The sequence below is a fragment of the Canis lupus genome, chromosome 21, assembly GCF_003254725.2.
Source record: "Canis lupus dingo isolate Sandy chromosome 21, ASM325472v2, whole genome shotgun sequence".
NCBI classification, from domain to species: Eukaryota; Metazoa; Chordata; class Mammalia; order Carnivora; family Canidae; genus Canis; species Canis lupus.
The window spans coordinates 24,200,680-24,227,572 of NC_064263.1; the positions used below are offsets into that span (position 1 = coordinate 24,200,680).

The window sequence follows — 26,893 nt, forward strand, 5'->3', positions numbered from 1 at the left end:
TGGAAATGTTACAACTGAAAGTAAAATAACCAAAATTTTAAAAACCTCATTGATGGACTCAATAGAATCGAGATAACAGCCAAGAATCAGTGAACTTGAAGATAGATCCATAGCAATGATATAATATGACCAACAGAGAAAAAATGTTTCTAAAAAAGTGAACAGAGGGCAGCCCTGGTGGCTCAGCGGTTTGGCACTGCCTTCAGTCCAGGGCCTGATCCTGGAGATCCAGGATCCAGTCGCACATCAGGCTCCCTGCATGGAGCCTGCTTCTCCTTCTGCCTGTGTCTCTGCCACTCTCTCTCTCTCTCTCTGTGTCTCTAATTAATAAATAAATCTTTAAAAAAATAAAAAGTGAACAGAGCCTGAAGACTTAGGAGACAGTATCCAATTCATGTCATCAAAATTGCAGAAGAGTTTGTAAAAGAAGTATTTGACTAAATAATATATGAACATTTCCCAAATTTGACAAAAGACGTAAGCCTACAGTTCCAAGAGTTCAGTGAACCCTAAAACAATGATGGAGTGAGGTGAGGGAATAAAGCCCAGCCATTCAGGCCTGATGTGAGACAGCTCTGATGGGAGAAAGTAGCTGCAGCCCTCCTGCTGCTTTGACCAAAGTTTGGTCAGGCCTCTTTGACTTCCTCCTCTGCCCTTCCCTCCTTCATCTCCCCTTCACAGATGTTGATCTGTAATAAATATCTTGTAAATAAGTATCTGCATATGAAGAACCAGGAAAATCTCAGGAATGAGAAAAGGCAATCAACAGACACCCAGGAAGAGATAACACAAATGTTCAAAATTGTTGAACAAACTCTATCTTAGAGTTTGCTTCTGGAATACCCAATCTATAACATCAATGGAGACAACATAAGTATAGAGCAGAGATCTGAGCTCAGGTAGTATAGATCCAGAGTCCATGTACTTAGTGGCGACCAGAGGCAGATTTGCCAGGAAGCTTAAGCTTCAAGGTCCCTGCTTTACACAAACACTTTTTTTTTTTGTAAGATTTTAAAAAAAATTTATCCATGAGAGACAGAGAGAGAGAAAGAGAAAGGCAGAGACACAGGCAGAGGGAGAAGCAGGCTCCATGCATGGAACCCAACGTGGGACTCCGTCCCAGGTCTCCAGGATCACGCCCTGGGCCAAAGGCGGCGCTAAACTGCTGAGCCACCCCGGCTGCCAGCACAAACCCTTTCTGAGGCCCTCAGGATTGGGAGGATGGGTGGGTGAGCCTAATAATGTGTTCACATTGCTATATGAATTTGTAAAATTTACCAGAGAAAGCTATTTTAACCACAATGGATTCTCTCTTTCTACTCTGGCTTCTTCTCCATTACACTTTTTCCCCCTAACACTTCTCCTGACAGAGAGAATGGTGAAATGGCCATGGACCTTTGTTTGCAACTGAGTTGATCTCAGTCAGCTTTCTGCCCATAGAAGTTTAGGGATTATAGAGGCAGAATAATGCCCCCATGCCCTAGTTCCGAAACCTGAGACTTTGGGGGTGTCATTAAGTTAAGGAGATGGGGAGATTATCCTGGATTAATCTTGGTGAGACTGGTGTAATCACAAAGGTCCTTAAAAGAGGGCAGCCCCGGTGGCACAGCGGTTTAGCGCCACCCACAGCCTGGGGTGTGATCCCAGAGACCCGGGATCGAGTCCCACATCTCCCACATCGGGCTTCCTGCGTGGAGCCTGCTTCTCCCTCTGCCTGTGTCTCTGCTTCTCTCTTCGCTCTCTCTGAATGAATAAATAAATAAATCTTTTAAAAAAAGAAAAAGGTCCTTAAAAGAGTCAGAAAAGGAGATGTGACAGTAGAAGCAAAGTCAAATAGAAATTGAAACATGTTATGTTGCTGGTTTTGAGGATGAAAGAAGGGGCTATGAATCAAGAAATGAAGGCAACCCATAGAAACTGGAAAAAAGCAAGGAAGAGATTCTCCTCTAGAGCCTCCGGAAGAAACAGCCCTGCTGACACCTGGATTTCAGCCTACTGAAATCCATTTCAGACTTCTGAACTCGAGCAATGTAAGAAAATTAATTTGGGTTGTTCCAAGTCACTAATTTGTGGTAATTTGTTACTAGCAGCAATAGGGAACTGGTTTTTTTCTTTTTCTTTTTTCCTTCCTTCCTTCCTTCCTTCCTTCCTTCCTTCCTTCCTTCCTTCTTTCTTTCTTTCTCTCTCTCTTCTCTTCTTTCTTCTCTTCTTTCTCTTTCTTTCTTTCTTTCTTTCTTCTTCTTTCTTTCTTTCTTTCTTTCTTTCTTCTTTCTTTCTTTCTTTCTTTCTCTTCTTTATTCCCTTCCTTTCTTTTTCGTATTTTCTTTGTCTTTAGCCAAAACTGGCAGTACTTCTTCTGATAAAATTATCTTAAAACTTTTTAAGTGTGTGTATGTAATCTCTACACCCAACATGGTGCTTGAACTCACAACCCTGAGATCCACTTACACGTTCCACTGACTGAGCCGGCCATGTGCCCCTCATCTTAAAACTTTTGATGATCTTCTATAAATCTTAATGGAATTCACTCCTTAAGACAAATGCCACATCTATATTTCTTTCTGGGCCCTTCTATAACTTGGGTTTAGAGTCAGGATGCTGTGGTATAACAGTATTAAGGTTCTTAGAAGCATTTTTGCTTAATTGAAATAGTCTACCTTATGGTGGACACTCTTAAGACTCTTTCAGGCTGCCTTGTTTACCAGAGAGAATCTAAAAGAAATGCCTCAAGATTCTTTGATGTTCTACTAAGCAATGCCCTAAAAATCTTTCTAAAGTCTAACAAAGAATCTTTTTTTTTATTTTTATTTTTTTATTTATGCTAGGCACACAGGGAGAGAGAGAGAGAGGCAGAGACACAGGCAGAGGGAGAAGCAGGCTCCATGCACCGGAATCCCGACGTGGGATTCGATCCCGGGTCTCCAGGATCACGCCCTGGGCCAAAGGCAGGCGCCAAACCGCTGCACCACCCAGGGATCCCCCTAACAGAGAATCTTTAAAACCACACTTCTGAAAGCTTTACCTTGTGGTCATGCTTTACTTATAGCACCCTGGGCTTGTTCTCTGTGCTGCATCATTTCTTTGAGAAACTTTAGATCCTTGGAAAGACTGTACCAGACCCTCTGGATTTCCTCTAAATTCAGCTCAGAAACTGAGCCATTCCTTGAGTGTTTTTTGTGTTTTGTCATATTCTGCCAGAAGCCAGTTGGCACTTGATCATTCTGCCTGGAGACTCCTTTAGCCAGATTCACAATGTAATTATTCACAATAGAATGTCGTCTATTTTTACATTCCCTGCAGGACAGGGGTCATTAACTGTTCTTCCAGGATGGAACAGTATTCAGGTACCCTTTTCTCCAGCCTACAGCAATGTTTTCCCTCCTGTCTATCAAGACTTCATCAACAGTCTCCTGGCAGCCCTTCCAGATTTTGCTAACCCTCTTTGTGAGGGTCTTTAAGACTTTGCCAAAGCCAATAACACATGTTTTAAGTTAAATTTCGTCTTTATTCCCTCACCACGATCAGTCATGCAAACTGCCCAGGGAAGTTTTTAAATGGCCTCAGGTAAGTGCTCTCTGCTGCAGGACAGACCCTAAGGAGCTAACTGTTGGAGACTCTTCTGACTACACTCCCTGGAGCCCTGCAAGTCCTTCCTCCAAGGGGACTCTGGGTGGTGCATCTCTGTGTCTTCCATGAATAGTACTGCCCTGGAGCTGGCTTCGATCAGCTCATGCAAGCTAATTGTTAGCTCTTTATTGTGTTCAGTGACATCATCTAAGTACCCTAATACTGGCCATTGTGGGAGAGTTTACATCATAGAAATTAGTAAATGTCACAAATCAGGATTTTTCTTTTCCTGGAGAGCCAGTTTACCAGCACACCTCTGAATGTAATCAATGGATAATTAACATTGAGTGTTTTATTTATCCTTTCTATGCCCCAATCTTCTTATTTGTAAAATGGGACTGATAATACTACCTATGCTATAGAGTTAATACGAGAATAAAATGAGCTAACACATGTAAAATGCTTGGACAATGCCTAGCACACAGGAAGTGTTCAGTAAGTATTAACTATTATTTTTACAGTTGCTGTTATTACTGTTATTGCTACCTTAAACTTCCATTGGATTTTCATAGAGAATAGGCTAAGTTTCTGAGTATGTCATGCAATGACAATAAATCTGACAGTTCCAACCACAGTTCCATCATTTCTGGAACTCAAAACTATTTTTTCATCTCCAAACCTGGGTACACATAGGTACCTTCTGCCAGGAAAGCCCATCCCTCCCTTGCCTATCATCTTCCAGACAATTTCTTTTGATTCTTCTTATCCTGATAGCACTTTATTGTGGTTCCTGGTTTACATCTGTTTTCCCTTGTGAGTCCAGGTTGGGTGTGCTATTTCTCCGTGTCTTCAGCACAGTGACAGAGGTGGTAAATACTTGTTGAATGAAGGAATGGAAGTTGCCTGGGAAGGTGGGGAAAAGGATAAGTAGCCTAATAGGATAATAGTAACTTTTTTGCTTAAAGTGGCCATAGGTACATGGTATAGGGCAATGATCCAGGACCCCAGTTTTAGGTTTGGCAGGTCCTCGATTTGTCAGGCAGTGACCCTAATCGCCTTCACCCTCTTTACCTGAGGTCCGACTCTGCCCGTCTTTCATGATGGTTCAGATGTCAAGTCTTCTGGGAGGTGTTTCCTTCCCTCTGCTCCTCCACAGCTCTGCACCCACATCGTCATCACCAATCACATCATTCACTCTCCTGGATTTCCCGATCAGAATCCAGTAGTGTTGTTGCATTTCCACCCGATCCAGAGGGGTGACTATCTGGGGGATGGCGTCGCGTTGTTCACAGACCAGTGAATTCATCCTCCCACCCCCACCCCCCACCCCAGTCCTCGCCTGTTTCCCCCGAGTGTGACCCGGCACCGCGGCAAACACCTGCCAGGGCTGCGACGTGGTGGCCGGCGGGCGGGCGGACATTGCGGACGGGGGGGCGAGGGGGCAGGAGAGCGGGTGCGGGAGAGCGGGCCGAGGCGTCGGAGCCCGGGAACGGGGGGGGGGGGGGGGGGGCGGGCCATGGGCCGGGCGGGGTGGGGGGAGGGGGTGGGAGGGGCGGGGCGGGCCGTGGAGGGGCGGGGCGGGCCGTGGAGGGGCGGGGCGAGGGCGGGGCGGGGCGGGGCGGGCCGTGGAGGGGCGGGGCGGGGCGGAGGGGCGGGGCGGGGCGGGGCGGGCCGGGCGGGAGCGGCGCGCGCCGGGAGCCGAGCGGACCGTCCGAGGAGGCCGCGCGCGGGAGCCGGCGATGGGCCCCGCGGCGGGGCTGGCGGCGCTGCTGGCGGTGCTGGCGCTCCGGGCGGGGGACCCGGCAGGGGCCGCGGCGCGGGGGGACACCTTCTCGGCGCTGACCAGCGTGGCGCGCGCCCTGGGGCCCGAGCGCCGGCTGCTGACGCTGCTGCGGCGCTACCTGCGCGGGGAAGAGGCGCGGCTGCGGGACCTGACCAGGTGAGGACGCGCGCGGGAGCCGCCGAGGCGCCTGCGGCGGGGAGACCGAGTCAGAGGGCGAGACCGAGGCGCGTGCTCTCGGGGCGAGTGGCTCAGTCTCAGTCACCCAGCGTGGGACCCCGGACCCGGTTGGAGCCTGGGTAAGAGCCTCTCCGGACCGGGAGGCTGAGACTCCGTGGCCCGGTGTGACCGTCAGCCCCCGGGTCACCCTGCGGGGGACCCCGAGACGCTGTGTCGCACAGCGTGGAGCCTTCCACTCCGTCGTGCACCCACAGTCGCATCCCAGGTCCATCCTCACACGGCCTACCTGATGCGCTGTGGAAGTGTGGCGGGAGTGACTCAGGACCAGGAGGACCTCGCAAGGCGCGGTGGCAAGCTGTGTGGGCCTCCGGCTCTGTGTCACAGGGACACAGCAGACTGCAAAAGTAGAGGGAGAAAATACTGTGTGCCTGTAGCCCTGTGTGTGACCGAGAACCGGTGGTTAGCATGAGGTGACGTTCTGTGACCATGGGTGAGATTTACATGCCTTTGGGTCTGGATGGGCACGAAGCTATGGACATCTTTGCATCACCCTGGATGCTGATGGTACTGCTCACTTTATGAATAAGGCTTCGTGTTCATTAACTCTTTCAACACGCCTGTTTGAGTGCCTGTTATGAGCCCACCGCTCTTCCAGGCAGTGGGGATAAAATGGTGAGCAAGACCCAATCCTTCCCTCAGGGAGCTTGGAGTCTGTAGCATCATGATTATTAATCAGAGATGTCCATTGTCTCCTTTGCTTGCAACTCTCCCTTCTCTTCCCACACATAAGAGCTCTCTCAATTCTAAATACAAGAAAACTGCGATTTAATATATGTATATTGGGCAGCCCGGGTGGCTCAGCGGTTTAGCGCCGCCTTCAGCCCAGGGCTCGATCCTGGAGACCCCCGGATCGAGTCCCATGTTAGGCTCCCTGCATGGAGCCTGCTTGTCCCTCTGCCTGTGTCTCTACCTCTCTCTCTCTCTCTCTCTTTGTGTCTCTCATAAATAAATAAATAAAAATCTTTAAAAAAATAATATATGTATATTGACACCAAGAAAAAACTAGGGGAAAACCATACTTGATACTGGGGGATTCTAAGTGTGGCACACACAAGCAGATGCTCAGCTAATTCTCTTTGCTATACAATCAGCAAACTCTAGTGCTACACACCGTGGCATAAAATACTATAGACTTGGCACATTGGGGCACTGCAATCCTGTATTGACTGTCAGTGCCAAACTATGAAAAATGAATGATTGTATTATGTGATGCATTGTGTTGTGTGTTCTCTGCTCCAGACATGAAGAAGCCTACAAACAGTGGTGTAACCACATTGCTATCTGAATACATTAATATAACTCTTACATCATCTGACCCTCTGCTGAGCTGACAAAACAGAGAGCTGTCTCACAATGTACTGCTGATAAAACTGGGCGAGCGTATGTGATAGTAATACTAATTCTGGGGCGAATGCGAAGAATGGGAAGAAGGCGTGTGGGACACCATGACTGTGTGAGAGAGCCCCTGTTGGAGAGAATCAAACACACACAGTGTGAAAGACCTTGTTTGTTAATCAGTGGTGACTGAATGATGATGTAATTTGGTATATCCTCTTAAGTATGTAGCTTGCATAGAAACAGTTATATTCATTTTAAATTTACTATTAGGGGACGCCTGGGTGGCTCAGTGGTTGAGCATCTGCCTTTGGCTCAGGTCGTGATGCCAGGGTCCTGCAATGGAGTCCCACATCAGGCTCCTTGCAGGGAGCCTGCTTTCTCCCTCTGCCTGTGTCTCTGCCTCTTTGTGTCTGTCATGAATAAATAAAATCTTAAAAAATAATAATAAATAAATAAACAAATAAATAAATTTACTATTAGTTTGAAATAGTGTGAATATACACACATGCACATACACAAAATATATGTGTATTATAACAGTAAAATATATGTGTATTATAACAGTAAAAGATAATAATTTCAATAATTTCAATCAAAAGATAAAAATTTCAATAATTCTTGTCACTCTTTAGAGTTGCATAGTTGTCCAGTGTTTTATGGGCCTACTCTATAAAGCAAAATGTTTTATTTTTTAAATTTTTTAAAAATATTCTGTTTATTTATTTAAGAGGGAGAAAGAGAACATGCGTAAGAGCACAAGAGCACGGGGAGGGAGAAGCAGACTCTGCTGAGCAGGAAGCCTGAGGTGGGGCTGGATCCCAGGACCAAAGGATCATCACCTGAGCCAAAGGCAGGCACTTAACCAACTGAGCCACCCAGGCGTCAAGCAAAATGTTCTAATTCTGTTCTTAGTCCATGCATTGGAGTCTAGGTTTATTGGTGGGAATAAAAAACTCTTCTCTTTAATTTGAGATTCCAGCATGTTCCCTGCTACCCATGTGCTCATTCTCATACCACTAATCTCTTTATTTGGGTGGCTCAGATAGAGATGAGGGGTCAAGATCATGATGCTGGGCCTCTCACGGAACAGGTTCAGAACAGAAAGTTTGCAGTGTGGATCAAAGTGACTGGTGGAGGGAGTGAGGGGCTCCAATGCTGGTCTCCTTTACTGTCTCATCACCATTGTCCTCAAAGCTTTGTCACAGGACCCTAATCTCATTTGCTTCTTACACACAATGCTTTGAAATAGGTTGTATAACTCTTAAAAAAATGAGAATTCATCTAAAATATGAGAAAACTAAAGTTTAGTACCTTATCTGAGATTATAAATCTAGTAGGTAGCAAATCCAGGACTAGGACATAGTTCTTTTGGTTGTTTCTTCTATTATGCCATGATGTCCTTACTGCTTACTTTATCTGATTTGCCAGGACCCAGACCAAACCCCCCATTACTACTGAGGTTTTATGAACAGCTGGAGTACATAGTGGTTAAGGGTCTGGATGCAGGAATTTAACAGACCTCTGTTTGAATCCTTGGCTCTGAGCTTGGGCAAGTTCCTTTACCTCTTTAAGCATAGCTTCCTAATTTGTAAAATGATGATAATGATAGCACCTACCCCAAAGACTTGGAGGGAATAAGTACCATATAAAGGCATTTATCATTTTACTTGGAATGTAATAGGTGCTCAACAAAGGTAGCTCTAGCTGTATGATTTTTGTTTGAGAGTGCCTGGTGAAAAACTAGACCCCGCCTTTGGTTCTAAGCAGAGAAAGCCCAGAAACAAAAAAGATTCAGAAAAATTCTAGATTCTTTTCTCCTATGATTTATGAACATTTAATTTCGGAAAGTTTAGTTTGATATTTTAGAGTCTGTTCTTTAGTCAGGATCTAAAACCTAGTGAAATATTCGCTTTTTAAAACAAGTATTTTGGCAGTTCCTGATCATTTTCCTATAGTCTCAGTCTGGTGATCTAATGTAACTTGAGATGTTATTTCTAAGGGCCTCAGTTGTTATTCTTCTTTAAATTTATAAATTTAGACGTAAAATATTTTGGAGGTGCCTGGGTGGCTCAGGTCATGATCCTGGGGTCCTAGGATTGAGCCATGGCTGGCTCCCTGTTCAGCGGGTTCTCCGTTTCCTTCTGCTTGGCCCCCTATGCTCTCTCTCTCTCTCAAACAAATAAATAGAGTCTTTTTAAAAAAAGAAATAAAATATTTTAAGATTTTTTTAAAAAAGAAAATATTTTTCAATGTCGAAACTATTCCTTACCCCAAGTTAATGAATAAAAATTTTACTATATATATAGTTAACCCCTAGCTTTTTTTGTTGTTACAGTTTAAAAAAACTAGCAAGATTGAAAGAGTAATAGTTGCAATAATTTTTGTGTTATGAATTAAGCATTCAGAATGTCTCAGAAGAACTGAGACAAAGCCATTTCTGAATTCCTAAGGAGAAACATATTGAATTAAAATAGCCTATGTATTACTGTTGGATAACCTATCCAGGCTATGTTTAATGCAGGATTGGGTTGCAAATTTTATGTGCAGATTCTTGAAGCAAAGGATCTGATTTTCCACTCTCAGCAACATTTGTTAAAGCAAAAAGCCATTTAGGAAAGCCGGGGGTTTGAATTCAACATCCAGTTACTCGGTCTCTGAAAACCAGCTATTTGCTCAGAGGCTGGGAATGGGGCCAATGTTTGGATTCCAAACCAGTCTCAGATATCTGTTGATAGGTTTTTTCTTTGTGTTACAGAAAAATGACGTGTCTGGATACTAAATTGAGTTATGTGCTGCAGTAGAGATCAAACCCCTACCCTAAATAAACTGACCCCATAATACACAGAGTGGGATGTGAAGAGAACAAGGAACTAGTGCTTTTGATATGCTGGAGGACGTGGGGAAAATTTTCACCTCTCTGCCTTGCTTCTTTCCTCTGATGCCTGTTAAACATTAGTGCTCAAACACCAAATGAAGAATCTATTTATTCAGTTATGGAAAAGATGATGGAAAGAAAGAATAGGATGTTGTGGTGAAAGGATTCACCTTTGAGACCTTCTAGACAAGACTAGTTCTATCATGTTATAGAGGAGGAAACTGAGGGATAGTTGGAAGCCGGATCTCTTACCAATCCAACTGTCTATAAAATTACTGCCCACTCAGCCTCAGTTGTCCTTGGATACTTACTCTTCAGGCTGGATTCAAGCCCAAGTCTCTGCTTGTAAGTGTTTTCGTCTAGCAGTGGAATATCTTTCACTAAGTAGTTCCATATGGAGCTGAAGCAGGAAATAATGGGTAGTAAAAAAATCCCACACCCTGGTGGCTGGTTTAGTTTTTAAAGCTCTGGAGTAGCCGCTCTCAAAGTGCCTTGTTTCAGGGATCAGAGACATCCTGGGACTTGACAGAGTTCTCATTTCCTCCCTGGGGCACAGGCCCAGATTCTTGTTCCTTCGTTTATGCTTGAATTGAACTCTTGGCTCCTTGGAGGCACCTGGAGACAGTCATCTTCTATTTCAGTCTCCATGTCACAGTGGCGGGTTCCACCCTTGAGAAACCCTCAGGTCAGACTCAACTTCAAGAGATTGAATCCCCCCACCCTGCCACTCCCTCTGTTCTTCACTTTCATCTCTTTCTGCTCCCTGAAGTCTTCCAATCTGGCCAGAGGACTCATGTTCTCACCTCTCTTGTGCACATTCCTATAAATCCATATCCTTTTCACTTTGCATGCACTTTTTTCTTTTACTTCCATGTTGTTAATATATTGTTCTTGAAATCAGTAACTTTAAAACAAGGGAAACATTTTTAGAGGGCATGACTAGAACTCTTTTTGGTCTGCCTTATTATAATCAATAATTCGTAATATTAATCCCGATGGTGCATTAGAAATGGAATAGCCATAGTATCCCAGGAAAGGAATCAGCATCTTTTGCTTATGTGAACACTGTTGTAGGACATCTGAAGAGGAGAGAAATTAACTAGAAAGGGGATAACTTTTGGTCCCTCCATTTCTGGAGATTTTTGACACAAATCAGCAAGCCAGAGAGGCTGGAAGCATGCTGGACAACCTCCTGTCTACATCTCCTATTACAACCACCAGTTTGTATGTGGACTGCTTCCTAAATATCTCCCTTGAATCTATCCTGTTCTCTGACCCCACTGTCTTTAGTATGATTCAGACTCTCCATACTCTTGCTTACAGTTTTGAATTGGCCTTCTAACTGTTCTTTCTGCATCCAGTCATCCCTACTTCTCAACTCTACCCTCTCATAGATTCATATATGTAAACATAACATATCCAACTCTTACTTAAAAGCTTTTGGTGGCTCCTAATTGCACTCAGAGTAAAACCCAAATTTCTGAGGCACCTGGGTGGCTCAGTGATTGAGCATCTGCCTTTGGCTCAGATGGTGATCCTGGGGTCCCGAGATTGAGTTCCACATCAGGTGCCCCACAGGGAGCCTGCTTCTCCCTCTGCTTATGTCTCTGCCTCTCTCTGTGTGTCTCTCCTAAATAAATAAATAAAATCTTAAAAAAATCACAAATTTCTCAGCAGGACCTATGAGGTACTCCTCACTTCTCCAGTCTGATCTACCTATCAGCCTCTAGATATTGCTCCAGCAGTACCGAACGGTGTAGAATTTCCCCACCATTTCTCTCTGTCCCTTCGCATATGTTGAACTGTCTCCGCCTGGCTTTCCTCCCTTCTTCATTATTTGCATTCACTCAGCAAGCTTTGGTTTTATTATCTCCTCTGTGAAATCATCTCTGATCTGCTCTGGCCAAATTAATTACCTACTCTCCTTACTGCCCCCTAAGCCTTGTTCTTAAATCTGGTGTTGCATCTGTTTTGTAATTATTTGTCTCTTACCCATTAGTCTATGAGTCCTTGAGACCAAGTTTACGGTCTTATTTGAAATTCTGTTCCTAGCTCCTAGAAGAGTATATTTTAGTTACTCTTTCATAGAAATGTGTGTTGAATTTAGAGCAATGAGAAAAACAGCTATCTTCTTGTTCATGAATTTTCTTTCTTTTTTTTTTTTAAAGATTTTATTTATCTGTTCATGAGAGACACAGAGAGAGAGAGGCAGAGACATAGGCAGAGAGAGAAGCAGGCTCCATGCAGGAAGCCCACTGTGGGACTCCATCCTGCTACTCTGGGATCACGCCCTGAGCCAAAGGCAGACACTCAACCACTGAGCCACCCAGGCATCCCTTGTTCATGAAATTTTCTAGCATTGGAACTTGTCTTGCCTTCTCATCCCCAGCATGTAGCATGGAGTCTGACATCTAGCAAGTAACCAGTATAGACTGAGTTGTTGGATGAACAAATATTTGTCAAGCCACTGTGCTTTTGTACATGTTGGTCCCTGTTGGCTCAAAAAATATTCTTCCTATGATACAAAGAAGATGAGCATGGCCCCTGTACAGAGATGACATGTGAATTCGTGAAGTGTTCCATATTTTTGAACCAATGTGATGTACACCTGAAACTAATGTAACACTGAGTCAACTATATGCAAGTAAAAAAAAAAATTTCTTTGTCCTTTTTTTGTTTAGCTCCATGGAGAAACAATATGGCAAAATCAGCTGAGAACAAGTTTCTTTTTTTTAAAATTTATTTATTTATTTATGATAGACACAGAGAGAGAGAGAGGGGAGGGGGCAGAGACACAGGCAGAGGGAGAAGCAGGCTCCATGCTGGGAGCCCAAAGCAGGACTTGATCCTGGGACTCCAGAATCCTGCCCTGGGCCAAAGGCAGGCGCCACACTGCTGAGCCACCCAGGGATCCCAGTTTCTTTTTTTTAAATTTTATTTTATTTATTTATTCATGAAAGACAGAGAGAGAGAGGCAGAGACACAGGGAGAGGGAAAAGCAGGCTCCATGCACAGAGCCCGACATGGGACTCTATCCAGGGTCTCCAGGATCATGCCCTGGACTGAAGGCAGCACTAAACAGCTGAGCCACCTGGGCTGCCCGAGAACAAGTTTGAGTCAGAAGATTTAGATTCAAATCTGGTTTTGTCACTCACTGACAGTGTGGCCTCGTTTCAGTTTTCTCTCCCTTCAAACTGGGAGTGATAAAATCTACTCTGAGGGTTGTTGAAGGGATTAATTGAGACAAAAAATATATAAAGCACTTAGCAGAATGCCTAGTAGGCAGTAAAGGCTCAGTAAGTAGTGGCTTTGTTTAATCCTTTAGAACTCAGAACAAGTGCCATTTCCTCCGGAAAGTCTTCCATTATACCTTCTAATTCCCATCTGGGTTAGGGGCCCTGCCTACAAACGACTGTAACATTACATAGCTCACTTATAAGCTCACATATAACCTCATTTCTTTCCTGGCAGGTATCACATTTATTGCAATTATTACATTTTTGAGCTTCTATCAGATTCAAAGTATTGATTATAGAGTGATGAAGAGAAAGAAAGATTTTTTGATTTGTGAACTCCTTGAGAGCTCCACCTTGTCTTGCCTTTGTATCTCTAGCATCTAGTGTGGTACCTGATTTACAGTAATTGACCAGTAGAGACTGATTCATTGAATGAACGAATGAATGGACCTACTTCTGTTGTCTTGGTAATTTTCATGTTCTTTGTGCCTAATGGTTAGAATATTATGTGAGTCTCAAGGGGTTTATGTTTCATTTTTAACTACTCTAAATGTACATATACCGTGCCAGCCTTTGCTAAGGGCAGTGGCTATATCAGTAATCGAGATCATTCTACTCCTCTCTTCCAGATTCTATGACAAGGTGCTTTCTTTGCATGAGGATTCGGCAACCCCTGTATCTAACCCTCTGCTTGCATTTACTCTCATCAAACGCCTACAGTCTGACTGGAGGAATGTGGTACATAGTCTGGAGGCCAGTGAGAACATCCGAGGTAATGAGGAGGAGGGCTGGAGGGTAAGAGAAGATTCTATCTCCTGACTCTGGAAAGGAGAGAGATTCTGGTGGAATGTGATGAAGGGTAATGAAGTGGGTAGGTAATACTCCATCTTCTTAGCTTTAGCTATTATGAAGAACTAGGCCCCCTTGTTAATATGTCTATGAGACTGTACATAGAAGGCACTTTTGAGGTGCCTGGCTGGTTCAGATGGTGGAGTGTGCACCTTTTGATCTCGGGTTTTTTTTTTTTTTAATTTTTATTTATTTATGATAGTCACAGAGAGAGAAAGAGAGGCAGAGACACAGGCAGAGGGAGAAGCAGGCTCCATGCACCGGGAGCCCGACGTGGGAATCGATCCTGGGTCTCCAGGATCGCGCCCTAGGCCAAAGGCAGGCGCCAAACCGCTGCGCCACCCAGGGATCCCTGATCTCGGGTTTTGAGTTCCAGCCCCACGTTAAGTGTAGAGATTACTTAAAAATAAAATCTTAAAAAAAGAAAAAGTGCTTTCCAATCCATTATCTCATTTGATCTTTACTACAACCTGTGAAGATGTACAGCTTATATCATCCATTTACATATTTTTCTAGTAATTTCTATTAAACTGTACTGTGATCTGTAGCAAAGTTGGTTTCCTAATTTATTCTATTTTGTACTTGAAGAAATTTGTTGACTTTGGGGAAATTAAGAGGAAGAAGAATTGTCCTCACAAAGGGCAAGATTCCAGAAACAGACAGGATGGAACAACATATGTGTGCTTTAGTTTGTACTCTAGAGCTTATGTTCCTCATTCAGAAGATTGTATGTAGCATCCACTCTGCTCCCGGAGCTGTGCTGGCCATGGGGAATAAAAACACATAAAATATTATCTTTGCTCATGAAATATTGGAATAGGTGATCATGCCTTGCATAAATTAAATGCTCACCACCTGTGCTTTTGAACAGTGGATTGGTGTTTTTACTGCCCTTACAGCTCTGAAGGATGGTTATGAGAAGGTGGAGCAGGACCTGCCAGCCTTTGAGGACCTTGAGGGAGCAGCAAGGGCCCTAATGCGGCTGCAGGATGTGTACATGCTCAACGTGAAGGGCCTCGCCCGGGGCGTCTTTCAGAGAGTTGCTGGCTCAGCCGTCACTGACCTGTACAGTCCCAGGCGGCTCTTCTCCCTCACAGCAGACGACTGCTTCCAAGTTGGCAAGGTAACAGTATTGGGGGGGGGGGGGTGGGTATGCAGGGGGCTCAGCTCTAGTTTCTTGTGGATGAAATAACTCTATCCTGATTGCTTTTACATGCTTTCAGTACTTCCAGCAATCTTGGAAATTTGGTATCATTCCCCATTTTCAGATGAAGAAGCTGCAGTTCAGACACAGTAAATAATTTGCCCAAGGTTACACAATTTTAAGTTGTAGAAATACATTTTGAACTTGGGTCTTTTAACTCTGAATCCCATGCTCTTTCCATAATAACTAAGGTGATCACCTATGCAGGATACTTCACCTGAGAGTGAAGGAAGTATTACTAGTTACACCTAGACAACAGACATGAACTGGGACTGAGCTGGGAAAAATGGTCCTGGGGTCATTCCTAACCATAGCACCCTGCCAGCAGATGAGCAGCTTGGTGCAAAAGAGAATCAGAGTTTAAAGGTGGGGAAAGGGATAAAAGGTGGAAATGTGAGGTAAGGTCACAGAAATCTCAGCCTCTGAGACTTTCTGGAATCTCTTGCAGTATTTCCTAAGCATTTAAGAAATACTAGATTAAGTTAGTGTCAAAAAGCTGAGGCCATTCACTTTAACATTACTTGAGGAAATAGACTTCAGGAACCTTCCATATGAGATATTTAACTGATCTTTGATCATAACTTATAAGCACATTTGAGGTCATTTTACAATATACTCTTTGTTAGCTTTTGCCTTAAGAAGTAAGGTAGTAAATCCTTTTTAATTTTGAAGATGTATTGCGGGAGAGTGAATTTTCTCAGCCCCCTACAGTATTCATTAGCAGATCTGTGAGTGGGCATCATGTGCCCTGATTTCAAGTTTTGGGGATCAGTCTTCCAAATTAGTGCAAAGTGGATTGCCCTGAGCCCCTCTATGTACCATTTTTCCTTCTCTAAGATCCTGAATGGAATCAGAGCTCAATCATCATGTTCATGGCTAATTTGAATTTAAGCCAGTTAAATAGTTCTGTGTATGGTACCAATATATGCTTCATTCACAAGGCTTTTCTGAAACTCAAACCATATGTTGAAAATTCAGTAAGTCCCCTCCTGAAACCCTCACTGGCAATCTTTATTTCTGTATTTATTTACTTATTTTAAAAGATAAAACATTTCAAACATAAAACTACATAAAATAATGTAACAATCAATTATAGATGAAATGTGTGTTAAAATTTTACAATGTTTGTTTCAGATTTTTAAAGAGGAATTTGACATAAAACAGAAGGCATCAAAGTTAATATTAAAAAATAAATTTACATATAGCTCAATAAAGCCCCCTTCCTCTTTCTTCTCACCACTTTGACCCCTCCCCTCTACTCTACCCTTGCTAGGTTGCCTGATAACTATCCTGAGCCATACAATATATACATACTATCCTGGGTCCAGCTTCTTTCTGCACACTGCATCTGTGAAATTTACCTACCTTGTTGCATTTATTAGTAGTTCATTTCTTTTTATTGCTTAGTAGTATTCCATTGTATGAATATACCACATACTGTTTATCCAGTCTCCTAGTGATGGATACTTGGATTGCTTCCAGCGAGGGCTACTATGAATAAGGCTGCTATTAACATTCTTGTGTAAGTCTTTCTGTGGACAGTTGTTTTTATTTCTGTTGAATAAATAAATACCTAGGAGGGGTGTTGCTGGGCCAAAGAAGAAGCTTCAATAATTATTAACATGTGGCCAAATTTATTTCATCTACATGTCTCCAGTTCCTCCTCCATGGATTATGTTAAATCAGATCAGTCTTTATAGTTTCTGAAATTCTTAGTTGTTTAATTGTACTACCCTACTGTCATATCTGTTGACAGTTGCTCATGAATGATTATTTCCTGATATGGTTTATTATGTTTGTGAGCTTATTTAGCAGGACTTTTTTCCCCTCTAAAAGAATCTCTGTGACTGGAGTTGTAGGAATATTACCTCAAAGGTTCTGGGTTTTCTTCTTCTAAGTACTCTGGTAATATCACTGGCCTTAGATCCTTCTTTTTTTTTTTTTTGAGTATATTACATCTGCATGGCTTATTTATTTTATAACTGGAAGTTTGTTCCTTTTGACCCTCTTCACCCATTTCACTCACTCCCTACTTCCCACCTCTGGCAACCCATCTATTCTCTATATCTTTAGGCTCAGGTTTTCGTTGTTATTATTTGTTTTATGTTTTAGATTCCACATATAAGTGAGATCACATGGTATTTGTCTTTCTCTAATTTATTTCACTTAGCATAATACCCTCAAAGTCCATCCATATTGTTACAAATGGCAAACTTTCGTCCTTTTTTATGGCTGAATAATATTCCATGGTGTGTGTGTGTGTGTGTGTGTGTGTGTGTGTGTGTGTGACATTTTCTTTATCCATTCATCCATCAATAGACACTTAGGTTATTTCTGTATCTTGGCTATTGTAAATAATGCTGGCAGTGAACATAGGGGTGCATATGTCTTTTCAAATTAGTGTTTTCATTTTATTCAGATAAATACCAGAAGTAGAATTAGTAGATCACATGGCAGTTCTATTTTTATTTTTTTAAGGAACCTCCATATTATTTTCCACATGGGCTGTACCAATTTACATTCCCACCAACAGTACACAGCACTATTTTTCTATATCCTTGCCAGCTCTATTTCTTGTCCTTTGGTAATAGTCACTCTAACAGGCAAGAGGTGATATCTTACTGTGGTTTTGATTTACACTAACCTTAGATTCATCATTATATTTATTTTTTGGCTTGGAATTTCCCTAGCTCTATGAAAAATGCAAATTCAAACCCTAAACTCACATGAAGTGAGTGGCTCAAGATTGTGAATATTCTAAGGAGAGATTTTGTTTCCCCTAGACAATATCCAGACAGAAACAAACCAACTTTTTTTTTTTAATATTTATTTATTTACTTATGATAGACATAGAGAGAGAGAGAGGCAGAGACACAGGAGGAGGGAGAAGCAGGCTCCATGCCAGGAGCCTGACACAAGACTCGATCCTGGGACTCCAGGATCGCGCCCTGGGCCAAAGGCAGGCGCCAAACCGCTGAGACACCCAGGGATCCCAAACCAACTTTTTTGACTCTTTGCAACAGTGGGTAGATTTTTTCTGGTCTACCCTCTCTTTTAAGGTATAGTTTTTCATGGATTTCAGTTTTATGAGTGTGTCTTTGTTCCAATTCCTAGGTTTTGGGAGGCCTAAGGAGGGCTCATATTCTGTCTTCATGTGGCCATTATAACCAAAGGTTGCTGAGTACCAAGATTACTAAGACTAATACCTGCCCCTATCCTAAGCAGCTTCAGCATCTGCTCTTAAGCTTATTGCTCAGGTTTTTAGGTCCTTTTTTTGTTTCTAGTACCTGAGTATTTTCCATCCTTTCTTGAAAGTATATCATAAAATATTTGTTATATTTTATTCAAAAGTTCTAAGTCTTTTTGGTTGGAAAGATTCCAGTAACCTCAATCTAGCATATTTTTGGGCCTTAGGAAAACTTAGTTAAACAAATCGTTAACTTAGCAGAAAAAGTTCAGTCATTTTGATTGTTATTCTTCAACTCAGCCTTTTTACAAACAGGAAACCTGCAGATCAGAGAAATAATATGGCAGATTAATGGCAGGCCTGGAACAGCAGCTGATTTACTGTTTCGACTGCAGAGTTTCAGTACCTCCAGGTTCTGTCCTGTTTTTCTGCTGGTCTGAAAGTTATAGCAGAATTAGAATGTTTTGTAAGAGTGCTTCCAACTCTCTGACTGTAATTCCATGCTGTCTCCAACATCAACTTCCAGGAAATTCCACCTGCAGTGTTGGTATGCTAGATAACTGTAAAGCTATTAAGAGACAGGAGCTAGGTCTAGTACATGTTGCCATATTCCCACCTTCCAACATTTAATACAGAAAAAAGTCACTGTGCTCTTAGAACATTCCCCACATGGATCTAATACACTGTATTGCAATTATTGATTTACTCTTGTGCTTCTCATATGACTGTAAGGTCTTTAAGATCAGGGATCACCAGATTCATTGTAAATACTCAGAAAATATTGAATAAATAAATGAATGAATTCAGTCCATTTCTCACATTGCTTCCAGCAGTATCTTAAAAACATGACATTCACATCTCTTATTAGCTTAGCCTATGGTACCTTTTGAAGTTCATTTCCTGCTTCTCTTCACCTTAGGCTATAACCACAGTGTCCAGCTTGAACACAAACTGGCTTTTGGCTTCTGTTTCTGCCATTCCCTCACCTTAAAATGTTCTTCCTCTCAACCTCTGCTCATTGAAATCCTCTTCTTTCTTCAGGGAAGACCTATCTCAGATGCTTCTTCTTCCATGAAGCCTTGCGAGATTCCCAAGTCTCTCCTTTCTCTGCCTCCATGACATATTTTGCATATTTCCTTTGAGTATTTATGCATTCTACCTAGTATTACAGTTAATTGAGTTCATATATCTCAGATTATGAATTCCTCAGATTAAGACATTCTTCAGATGTCTTCTCTACATCTAGAACAATGCATTGAATATAACAGATGCTTGATAAATTGAATTTAAATGGATTTGAGATGAAAACTTGCCTTCTTGTATTCCAAAAGCCCTCCCACTCTTTGTCATTTCCTTTCTTCTACCTGTGGATTCAGGTTGAATGATGGTACTTATGTTACCTACAGGTGGCCTATGACATGGGGGATTACTACCATGCTATCCCATGGCTGGAGGAGGCTGTTAGTCTCTTCCGAGGATCTTATGGAGACTGGAAGACAGAGGATGAGGCAAGTCTAGAGGATGCCTTGGATCACTTGGCCTTTGCCTATTTTCAGGTAGGGGAATAAGTGAGGCTCACTACTTTTATCACAGTAAATATAGTGCTTTATATCTGCTTTACAATTTTCTACACATTTTCATGTCTCTCAATTTATTTCATCTTCCCAACAGGACCAAATGTGAGTCAAGCAGGGCAGTTGTTTTATTATTTCCATATTTCACATGTGAGTAAACTAAATCTCCAAAAAATTCCTAACTTGTCACGAAGTTCATAGAGCTGGGATTAGTGCCCAAGTTTGTCTGACTTTTTGTCTGGTGCTCTTTCCAGTGCCTTGACTGCTTTAAAATTATCGTCTTCCCTGTAGGCTCCCATCTGTAGAGCAGCAGCTGCATTGACAAATGTCTTATGGGTTCATAGTCAAGGTAGATCACTCTTTGCACTCTCAGCAACTCATATCTCCTCACAGATGTTCTGTCATGATAATGCCAATATCCAAGGAAGAAGTTTGATTGTTATTGTAGGGGCCCCGGGCAGGCTGTCCCAAGATGGGCCACTTTGGCAAAAAGATTATTTGAGTTAAAAGTAATCAAACCCCAGCAGATACAGGAAAAGCTCTCTGCCTTCCTGCAACTGTCTAAGTTTACATTAAAAAAGAGAACCTGTAACAGGAAGAGAGCTATTAAGAGAGACTCTCTTCTACCTAAGGAACTTATCTGCATAATCAGGCAACCCTGTCTTTCCAAACATCTCCTTTCACCTTCTTGCTAATGGTTTTTCTCCCCCTTTGTGTTTCTGACTCTATCCCTCTCCTTAGCTCATATAAGCTTCATGTTGCCTCATTGTCTTTGGAGTTTTGTTTTTATGTGGATTCCCTATACACATGTGTACTAAATTTGGTTTTCTCCTGTTAATCTGTCTCATGTCAATTTAATTCTATGGCCAGCTAGAAGGACTATAGGGCAGAGGAAGGTCTTCCTCCTCGACATTATCCTCTCCCATCTGCAATTGAGTCCAACTGTAACTATGACTAGTGTCTGGCTATTGAGCTGGTGTCACTGGTCCATGGTACCTTCTCATTATCTCCTCCAGGGGTTGCTTTTCCCTGGCACTTAATCTATGAGCCATTGTAGATCCTCTTGTGGAAGCTCGTTTCCCTAAATATGGGATCTGCCATCCTTTTATATAGCTAATCCCATTTCCCACCAGAATTGTATAGTCTTTAAGAATAGGCTGGAAATATCACTTACAGAGCCAATTCCTTAGTTTCCAAACTAATAAACCATTTCTGCTCCCTACATTCCTTTCTCTTTCCCCCTTTTCCTGGGAAAGGGAGGAGAATGTGGGTGGTCCAAACCCATATGTTGCTGCCAAAACAGATTTATTCTCAATATAGCAAATGGGCCTGTTCCTCTCATGGAAGTTCCTGGTAAGTAGATCTTTGTTGTAAAATTTTCCAGGGTGCTCTTCCTAATACTCCTGCTCAGTTGCTACATATTAAAGCTGAAATAGAATCACTGTGGTACAACAAAGGACAAGAAGTAGTTGAATTTTAGTAGAGGAAGAAAATGGAGGATTGACTTGGAGACTAGGAGAAGGTAAACTAAAGCAGTTTACCCTGAGGCAGAGCTTTAAATGCTGTGCCTGAGTATTGGTTTTGGCTTTTTTTCCCCTATGATGACTTAGACTTCTCCTCTGCTCATTTGTCAACTCTCCCTTTCCACAATTGTGCTTTGTCTGGTAAATTTTATTCATCTCACAAGGCATAGCTCAAATGTCATCTATTTTATGAAGTCTGCCTTGATTCTCCTTGGGCTCCTCAGACTCCTTTGTGCTCTTACAGCACTTTTTTTTTTCTTTTACCTTTCAATAATAGAACACATTAGGGCATTGTCTCATAAACATCTATGGTCCCCTTTTTAACTCTTGTAAATTCAGGATACACGTCCCTCATGGACCTTTCATTATCATATAAAATATATGATATATATAATTATTTATACCATGAAAATATTATAATATACATATTATAGAATATATAATGCTATATATTATACAGTAGATTTTAATGTATATTTTAGTGAAAAATTGTTTCACTAATTGTTAAAAAGAGACAGTAGTGTAGTGATTAAACCACAGGCTCTGAAGTCAGACTGATCTGGGTTCAAATTCTGAAAATTTGGGCAACTTATTTAACCTCCCTGGACCTCAGTTTTATTATCTTTAAAAGGGGAATAATAATAATGATGCTGTTAGGAAGCGTGGGGTGGTGAGGAGATAATTCTCTAACCTTCTGAGGTCTTGGGTGAGACCTCCCTGTAATACAAAAACAGATTAACAAGGGTAAAAATAAACAGAAGTTTATTACATGTGTATCTCCTGTATACCTGTATACATGGGAGATGAGGCTGGGGAATGAGGAACTCTTTGAGGTGACCTAAGCTGCCACCTTAATTCCATTTCTAGCTAAAGACAGTAGAAAGAAAGGTGTGGGGGGAGGCCAATTTTGGGGGGTTACCAGGAAAAGCAAACAAGGGTAATGTTGTTATGCAGATTTAAGTGAGCTTTCTCCATTGATAAGATTCTCTTGTGATTCAGGGAGCATCTGGGAGTTGTAGTTGGTTAAGGGTCTAACTCTTGGTTTCACCTTGGGTGGTGATCTCAAGATTGTAAGATCAAGCCTTGTGCCAGACTCCACACTGAACACAGAGTCTGCTTGAGATTCTGTCCGTCTCCCTCTGTCCATCCCCTTCACTCGGCGTGCATGCTCTCTCTCAAATAAATAAATATACCTTTAAAAAAAGATTCTCTTGTGATTCAGAATCATCCTCCTTTTCTAGATACACAGAGAGGGACACTCTTACAAATGGAAGGTTCCTTTATAGATGTAAATTTCTCTCACAAAAGGGTAACTTCTCTGGTTTCAGAACTTCTATTGAGTCTGCCATTTCTCAAAATAATTAGCTCAAAATAATCCTTATGCCGAAGAGGCATATTTTGTTCTATTCTGCTCCCCTTCAATGCTCACCTCAAAGAGTTGTCATAATGATTAAATGAGCCAATCTATGTAAAACCCTTAACACAGATCATGACATATGTGTACTCCACAAACATAAACTATTAATATTATACACTACAAGAAAACATTTGCCTTTCTCATTTAACATTATTTAGTGTATATATTTCCAAAGGCACTTAACTGGGACACCAAAAGTAATTTTGTTCTTTTTTTTTTTTTTAGAGATTTATTTATTTATTCATGAGAAACACAGACTGAGAGAGAGAGGCAGAGACAGGAAGAGGGAGAAGTAGGCTCCTCACAGGGAGCCTGATGTGGGTGGGACTCGATCTCTGATCCTAGGATCACGACCTGAGCCGAACACAGGCGCCCAACCACTGAGCTACCCAGGCGTCCCAGTAACTTTCTTCTTGATAAAATGTAATTTTATCTCATGGAAGAGCCCTTGAGTTTGAAAAATATGTAAACTTGTATTTTAGTTCTCTTCATCTCAAAAGAGTTTGAAAAGCAATAATCCTGAGTTAATAATCTGACATTAGAAGATATCAATAGATTACTTAACTATCCGTCTATTAAGTATGGCACATAATAATTAATGGTATTAAATAAGTGCTAACAATCTATATGACCAGGTCATCTGTGATGTAGCTTCTAGGTGGAATAAAACGCAGCTATTAAAATTGCTGTTTCTCTTGCATACCCACATTCATAGTAGCACTATTCACAGCAGTCAAGAGGTGGAAGCAACCCAAGTGTCCACTGACGAGTGAATTGGATAAGCAGAATGCGGTCTATACATACAAGGGAATAGTATTCAGCCTTAAAAAAGAAGGGAATTCTGACATGCTACAACATAGATGAACCTTGAGGACATTATGGTAAATGAAATAAGTCACAAAAAGACAAATACTGTATGATTGCAATTATATGAAGTATCTAGAATAATCAAATTTATAGAGACAAACTAGAGTGGTGGTTGCAAGAGACTGAAGGAAGGGGGCAATTGAAAGTTGTTGTTTGCTGAGTATAGAGTTTCAGATTTGCAAGATGGAAAAATTCTGGAGATTGGTTGCACAATAGTGTGAATATAGTTAACATTATTGAACTGCACACCTAGAAATGGTTAAGATGGTAAATTTATATTGTGGGTTTTTAAAAAAAGTTTATTTATTTATTTGAGAGGGAGAGAGAGAGAGAGAGAGAGAGAGGGAGAGAGAGCACACAGAGGGAGGGAGAAACATTCCCCACTGAGCAGGGAGCCCAACGTGGGGCTTGATCCCAGGACCCTGGGATCATGACCTGAGCCAAAGGCAGACCATCAACTGAGCCACCCAGGCGCCCCTTTGTGGGTTTATTTTTAAAATTAAAAAAAGATTTTATTTATTTATTCATGAGAGACACACAGAGAGAGGGAGGCAGAGACACAGACAGTAGGAGAAGCAGGCTACATGCAGGGAGCCTGATGTGGGAGTCAATCCCGGGTCTCCAGGATCACGCCCTGGGCTGAAGGCGGCGCTAAACCACTGTGCTACCCAGTCTGCCCTCCTTTGTGGGTTTAAGAAAAAAACTTTATTTGAGAGAGAGAGGGAGAGAGCACAAGCAGGAGGGGTGGAAAAAGATGGAGAGAATCTCAAGCAGACTCTGTGCTGAGCTTAGAGGCCCACGTGGGGCTCAATCTCATGACCATGAGATCACAACTTGAGCTGAAACCAAGAGTCAGACACTTAAAACTAACTATACCACCCGGGCACCCCGATGTTGTGTGTTTTTCACCACAGTTAAAATAGACTGTCTCTGAAGACTACAAAATGATATAAAAAGTCCCCTGATAACAATGTAGAGTGAAACAATCAGGATATGAAAATGTGTAACAAATATGACCGTAACTATGTACACACTATGTGTCATCTGAAGTTCTTGGAGCACCTGGGTTTTATTTTATTTATTTTTTTGCACCTGGGTTTTAGCAGAGCATTTCTTTTTTCCTCTTTCTCATGTTTCATAGTATGCTTATTTTTAAAAATATTTTATTTATTTATTCACGAGAGACAGAGAGAGAGAGAGAGAGACAGGCAGAGGGAGAAGCAGGCTCCTTGCAGGGAGCCCGACGTGAGACTCTATCCCAGGTCTCCAGGATCATGCCCTGGGCTGAAGGCAGCTCTAAATCGCTGAGCCACCTGGGCTGTCCCTCATAGTGTGCTATTGTTGCTTTTATCATTAAATGTGAATTTTTTAACATGCAAAAATGAAACAACCAGAAGGAAATACAATTATATCAGTTCTTCATCATTCCTTGGCACCCAGGGCAGGATGGTAGCCCACCCATACTGGGTTCTGTTCTCATTTGTCTGGAAAGCCCCTGTGTGCTTCTGACCACATGTAGTTCAAGGTCGAGTGATGGTGGCAGGGAGGTCATTACTGAGCAGTTGGAATGTTTCAGGGTTAGTTCTTCCTTTCTCTCCCTCCCGCTACCTTCGTAAACTCTAGGAAGGACTGAGCCTGGAAAACAAGGCTATATTTTTACTAGGGTTTTTATAGTTTCACGTTAAGTTTAATAATGAATTATACTGAAATAACAACACCCTGCAGTTTTGTGGTTTTGCATGCTTTAAGATTTGAGGGCACTTTAAGAAAGTTTATTTTCATTTATTTTTTTACCTTCCCTGGTAAGGGTGGGAATGAGTCATTTGTAAATGAGGACACTGAGGAGACCTGAGTTGCATTAGGGCTGCAAATCCTGAATTAGGACCGAGAACCTCTACATTTCTAGTCTGCTGCTCATTTCAATGAGTCTTATTCTCTACTGGTGGTAAGAGTATTTTATAGTTCTTTTTTTTTTTTTAATCCATTTAATGATTTGGTCAAAGGAGATATCCTCAGTGTAGTTAACTTTCCCTTTTCTTTCTTTTGTTTTCTAGGCCGGCAATGTTTCCTGCGCCCTCAGCCTCTCCCGAGAGTTTCTTCTCTATAGTACGTAATGACAGAAGATGAGCCACAGCTTTGACTTACTGGGAAATCCCTTCTGCTCCTGGCCTTTAATCTCTGCAGGGATAAGACAGCTATGTTTTTTTTTTTTTTTTCTTCTAATTTTATAATCCAAGCCGCATTTCTAACTTTTGGATTGAATCTTACTTATCTATGTATCAGTGTATCGGGGGAAGTGTTTTGGTTTGTGGGATGATGCCAAGAAGGTATCAGCCTGTCCCTTTCCTCTTCCACGACCAGCTGGATATACATTAGTGCTGTCTCGGGGGGAACAAATCCAGGACTGGAAGTGAATAAAGTAGATGAGAGCTGTGTGTGCAAGAAGAGTGACTCCACAGGTATACTTATTTTGGCTGTTTCTACAGAGATACCAGTTCTTCCCTTTAAACCAGAGCTCACTTGGCTATCAAGCATCCTGCTCAGTGAATGCAGGGTTGAGCTTCGACCCTCCTCACACAGTGCGTCACCAGAATTCAATGGGAGGGAGACTTCCAAGCTTAGCTCTTTACTTGGATATTTTTACTTAAAATTTTGGTGGAAGCTGGCTTCCCAGATTTTCCTTTAATAAGATATTGAGATACTAAAGTAAATAAATAATCACTATTATATTTTAATATTTATAAAGTATTTCACATGACTTTATAATTGTATGTATTGCTTGCTTTTTTAAAATTTAAATTCAATTTGCCAACATATAGTATAACAACCCAGTGCTCATCCCAAGTGCCCGCCTTAATGCCCATCACCCAGTTACCCCATCCCCCCACCCACCCTCCTCCTCTTCTGCAACCGTTTGTTTGTTTCCCAGAGTCAGGAGTTTCTCATGGTTTGTCTTCCTCTCTAATTTTTCCCCACCCAGTTTCCCTCCTTTCCATTATGGTTCTTCTATTTCTCATATTCCATATATGAGTATAACCATATGATGATTGCCCTTCTCTGATTGACTTATTTCACTCAGCATAATACCCTCCAGTCCCATCCACGGCGAAGCAAGTGGTGGGTATTTGTCCTTTTTGATGGCTAAGTAATATTCCTTTGTGTATATATATACCACATCTTCTTTATCCATTCATCTGTCAAAGGATATCATGGCTCCTTTCACAGTTTGGCTATTG

At 41.9% G+C, this 26,893-nt stretch overlaps 1 protein-coding gene, 1 long non-coding RNA gene and 1 other non-coding gene across 13 annotated transcripts in view; 2 read left to right on the forward strand and 1 right to left on the reverse strand.

Annotated features, from left to right (window-relative positions):
• LOC112667446 (uncharacterized) overlaps positions 1-5,060 on the reverse strand; it is a 58,456-nt gene extending 53,396 nt beyond the window's left edge. For 4 of the 5 annotated variants that reach the window (XR_007404628.1, XR_004807756.2, XR_004807757.1 and 1 more), the window contains exon 1: positions 4,639-4,929. This is a non-coding gene — a long non-coding RNA (uncharacterized LOC112667446). The other variant, XR_007404629.1, reaches the window with a different exon arrangement.
• P4HA3 (prolyl 4-hydroxylase subunit alpha 3) overlaps positions 3,884-26,893 on the forward strand; it is a 42,790-nt gene continuing 19,780 nt past the window's right edge. For 3 of the 7 annotated variants that reach the window (XM_025459031.3, XM_049098887.1, XM_049098886.1), the window contains exons 1-5: positions 5,292-5,506; positions 13,666-13,808; positions 14,785-15,008; positions 19,683-19,832; positions 25,712-25,763. In XM_025459031.3, coding sequence (XP_025314816.1) covers positions 5,307-5,506; positions 13,666-13,808; positions 14,785-15,008; positions 19,683-19,832; positions 25,712-25,763 — 769 coding nt within the window. In that variant the 5' untranslated portion in view covers positions 5,292-5,306. Of the gene's footprint in view, positions 4,063-5,291; positions 5,647-7,100; positions 7,124-13,665; positions 13,908-14,784; positions 15,009-19,682; positions 19,833-25,711; positions 25,764-26,893 lie in introns of those variants that run through there. The other 4 variants (XM_035703827.2, XM_035703826.2, XM_049098889.1 and 1 more) reach the window with 4 other exon arrangements.
• On the forward strand, positions 12,287-12,389 carry LOC112668008 (U6 spliceosomal RNA). Its single transcript, XR_003141389.1, has one exon. It is a non-coding gene; the product is annotated as a U6 spliceosomal RNA (small nuclear RNA).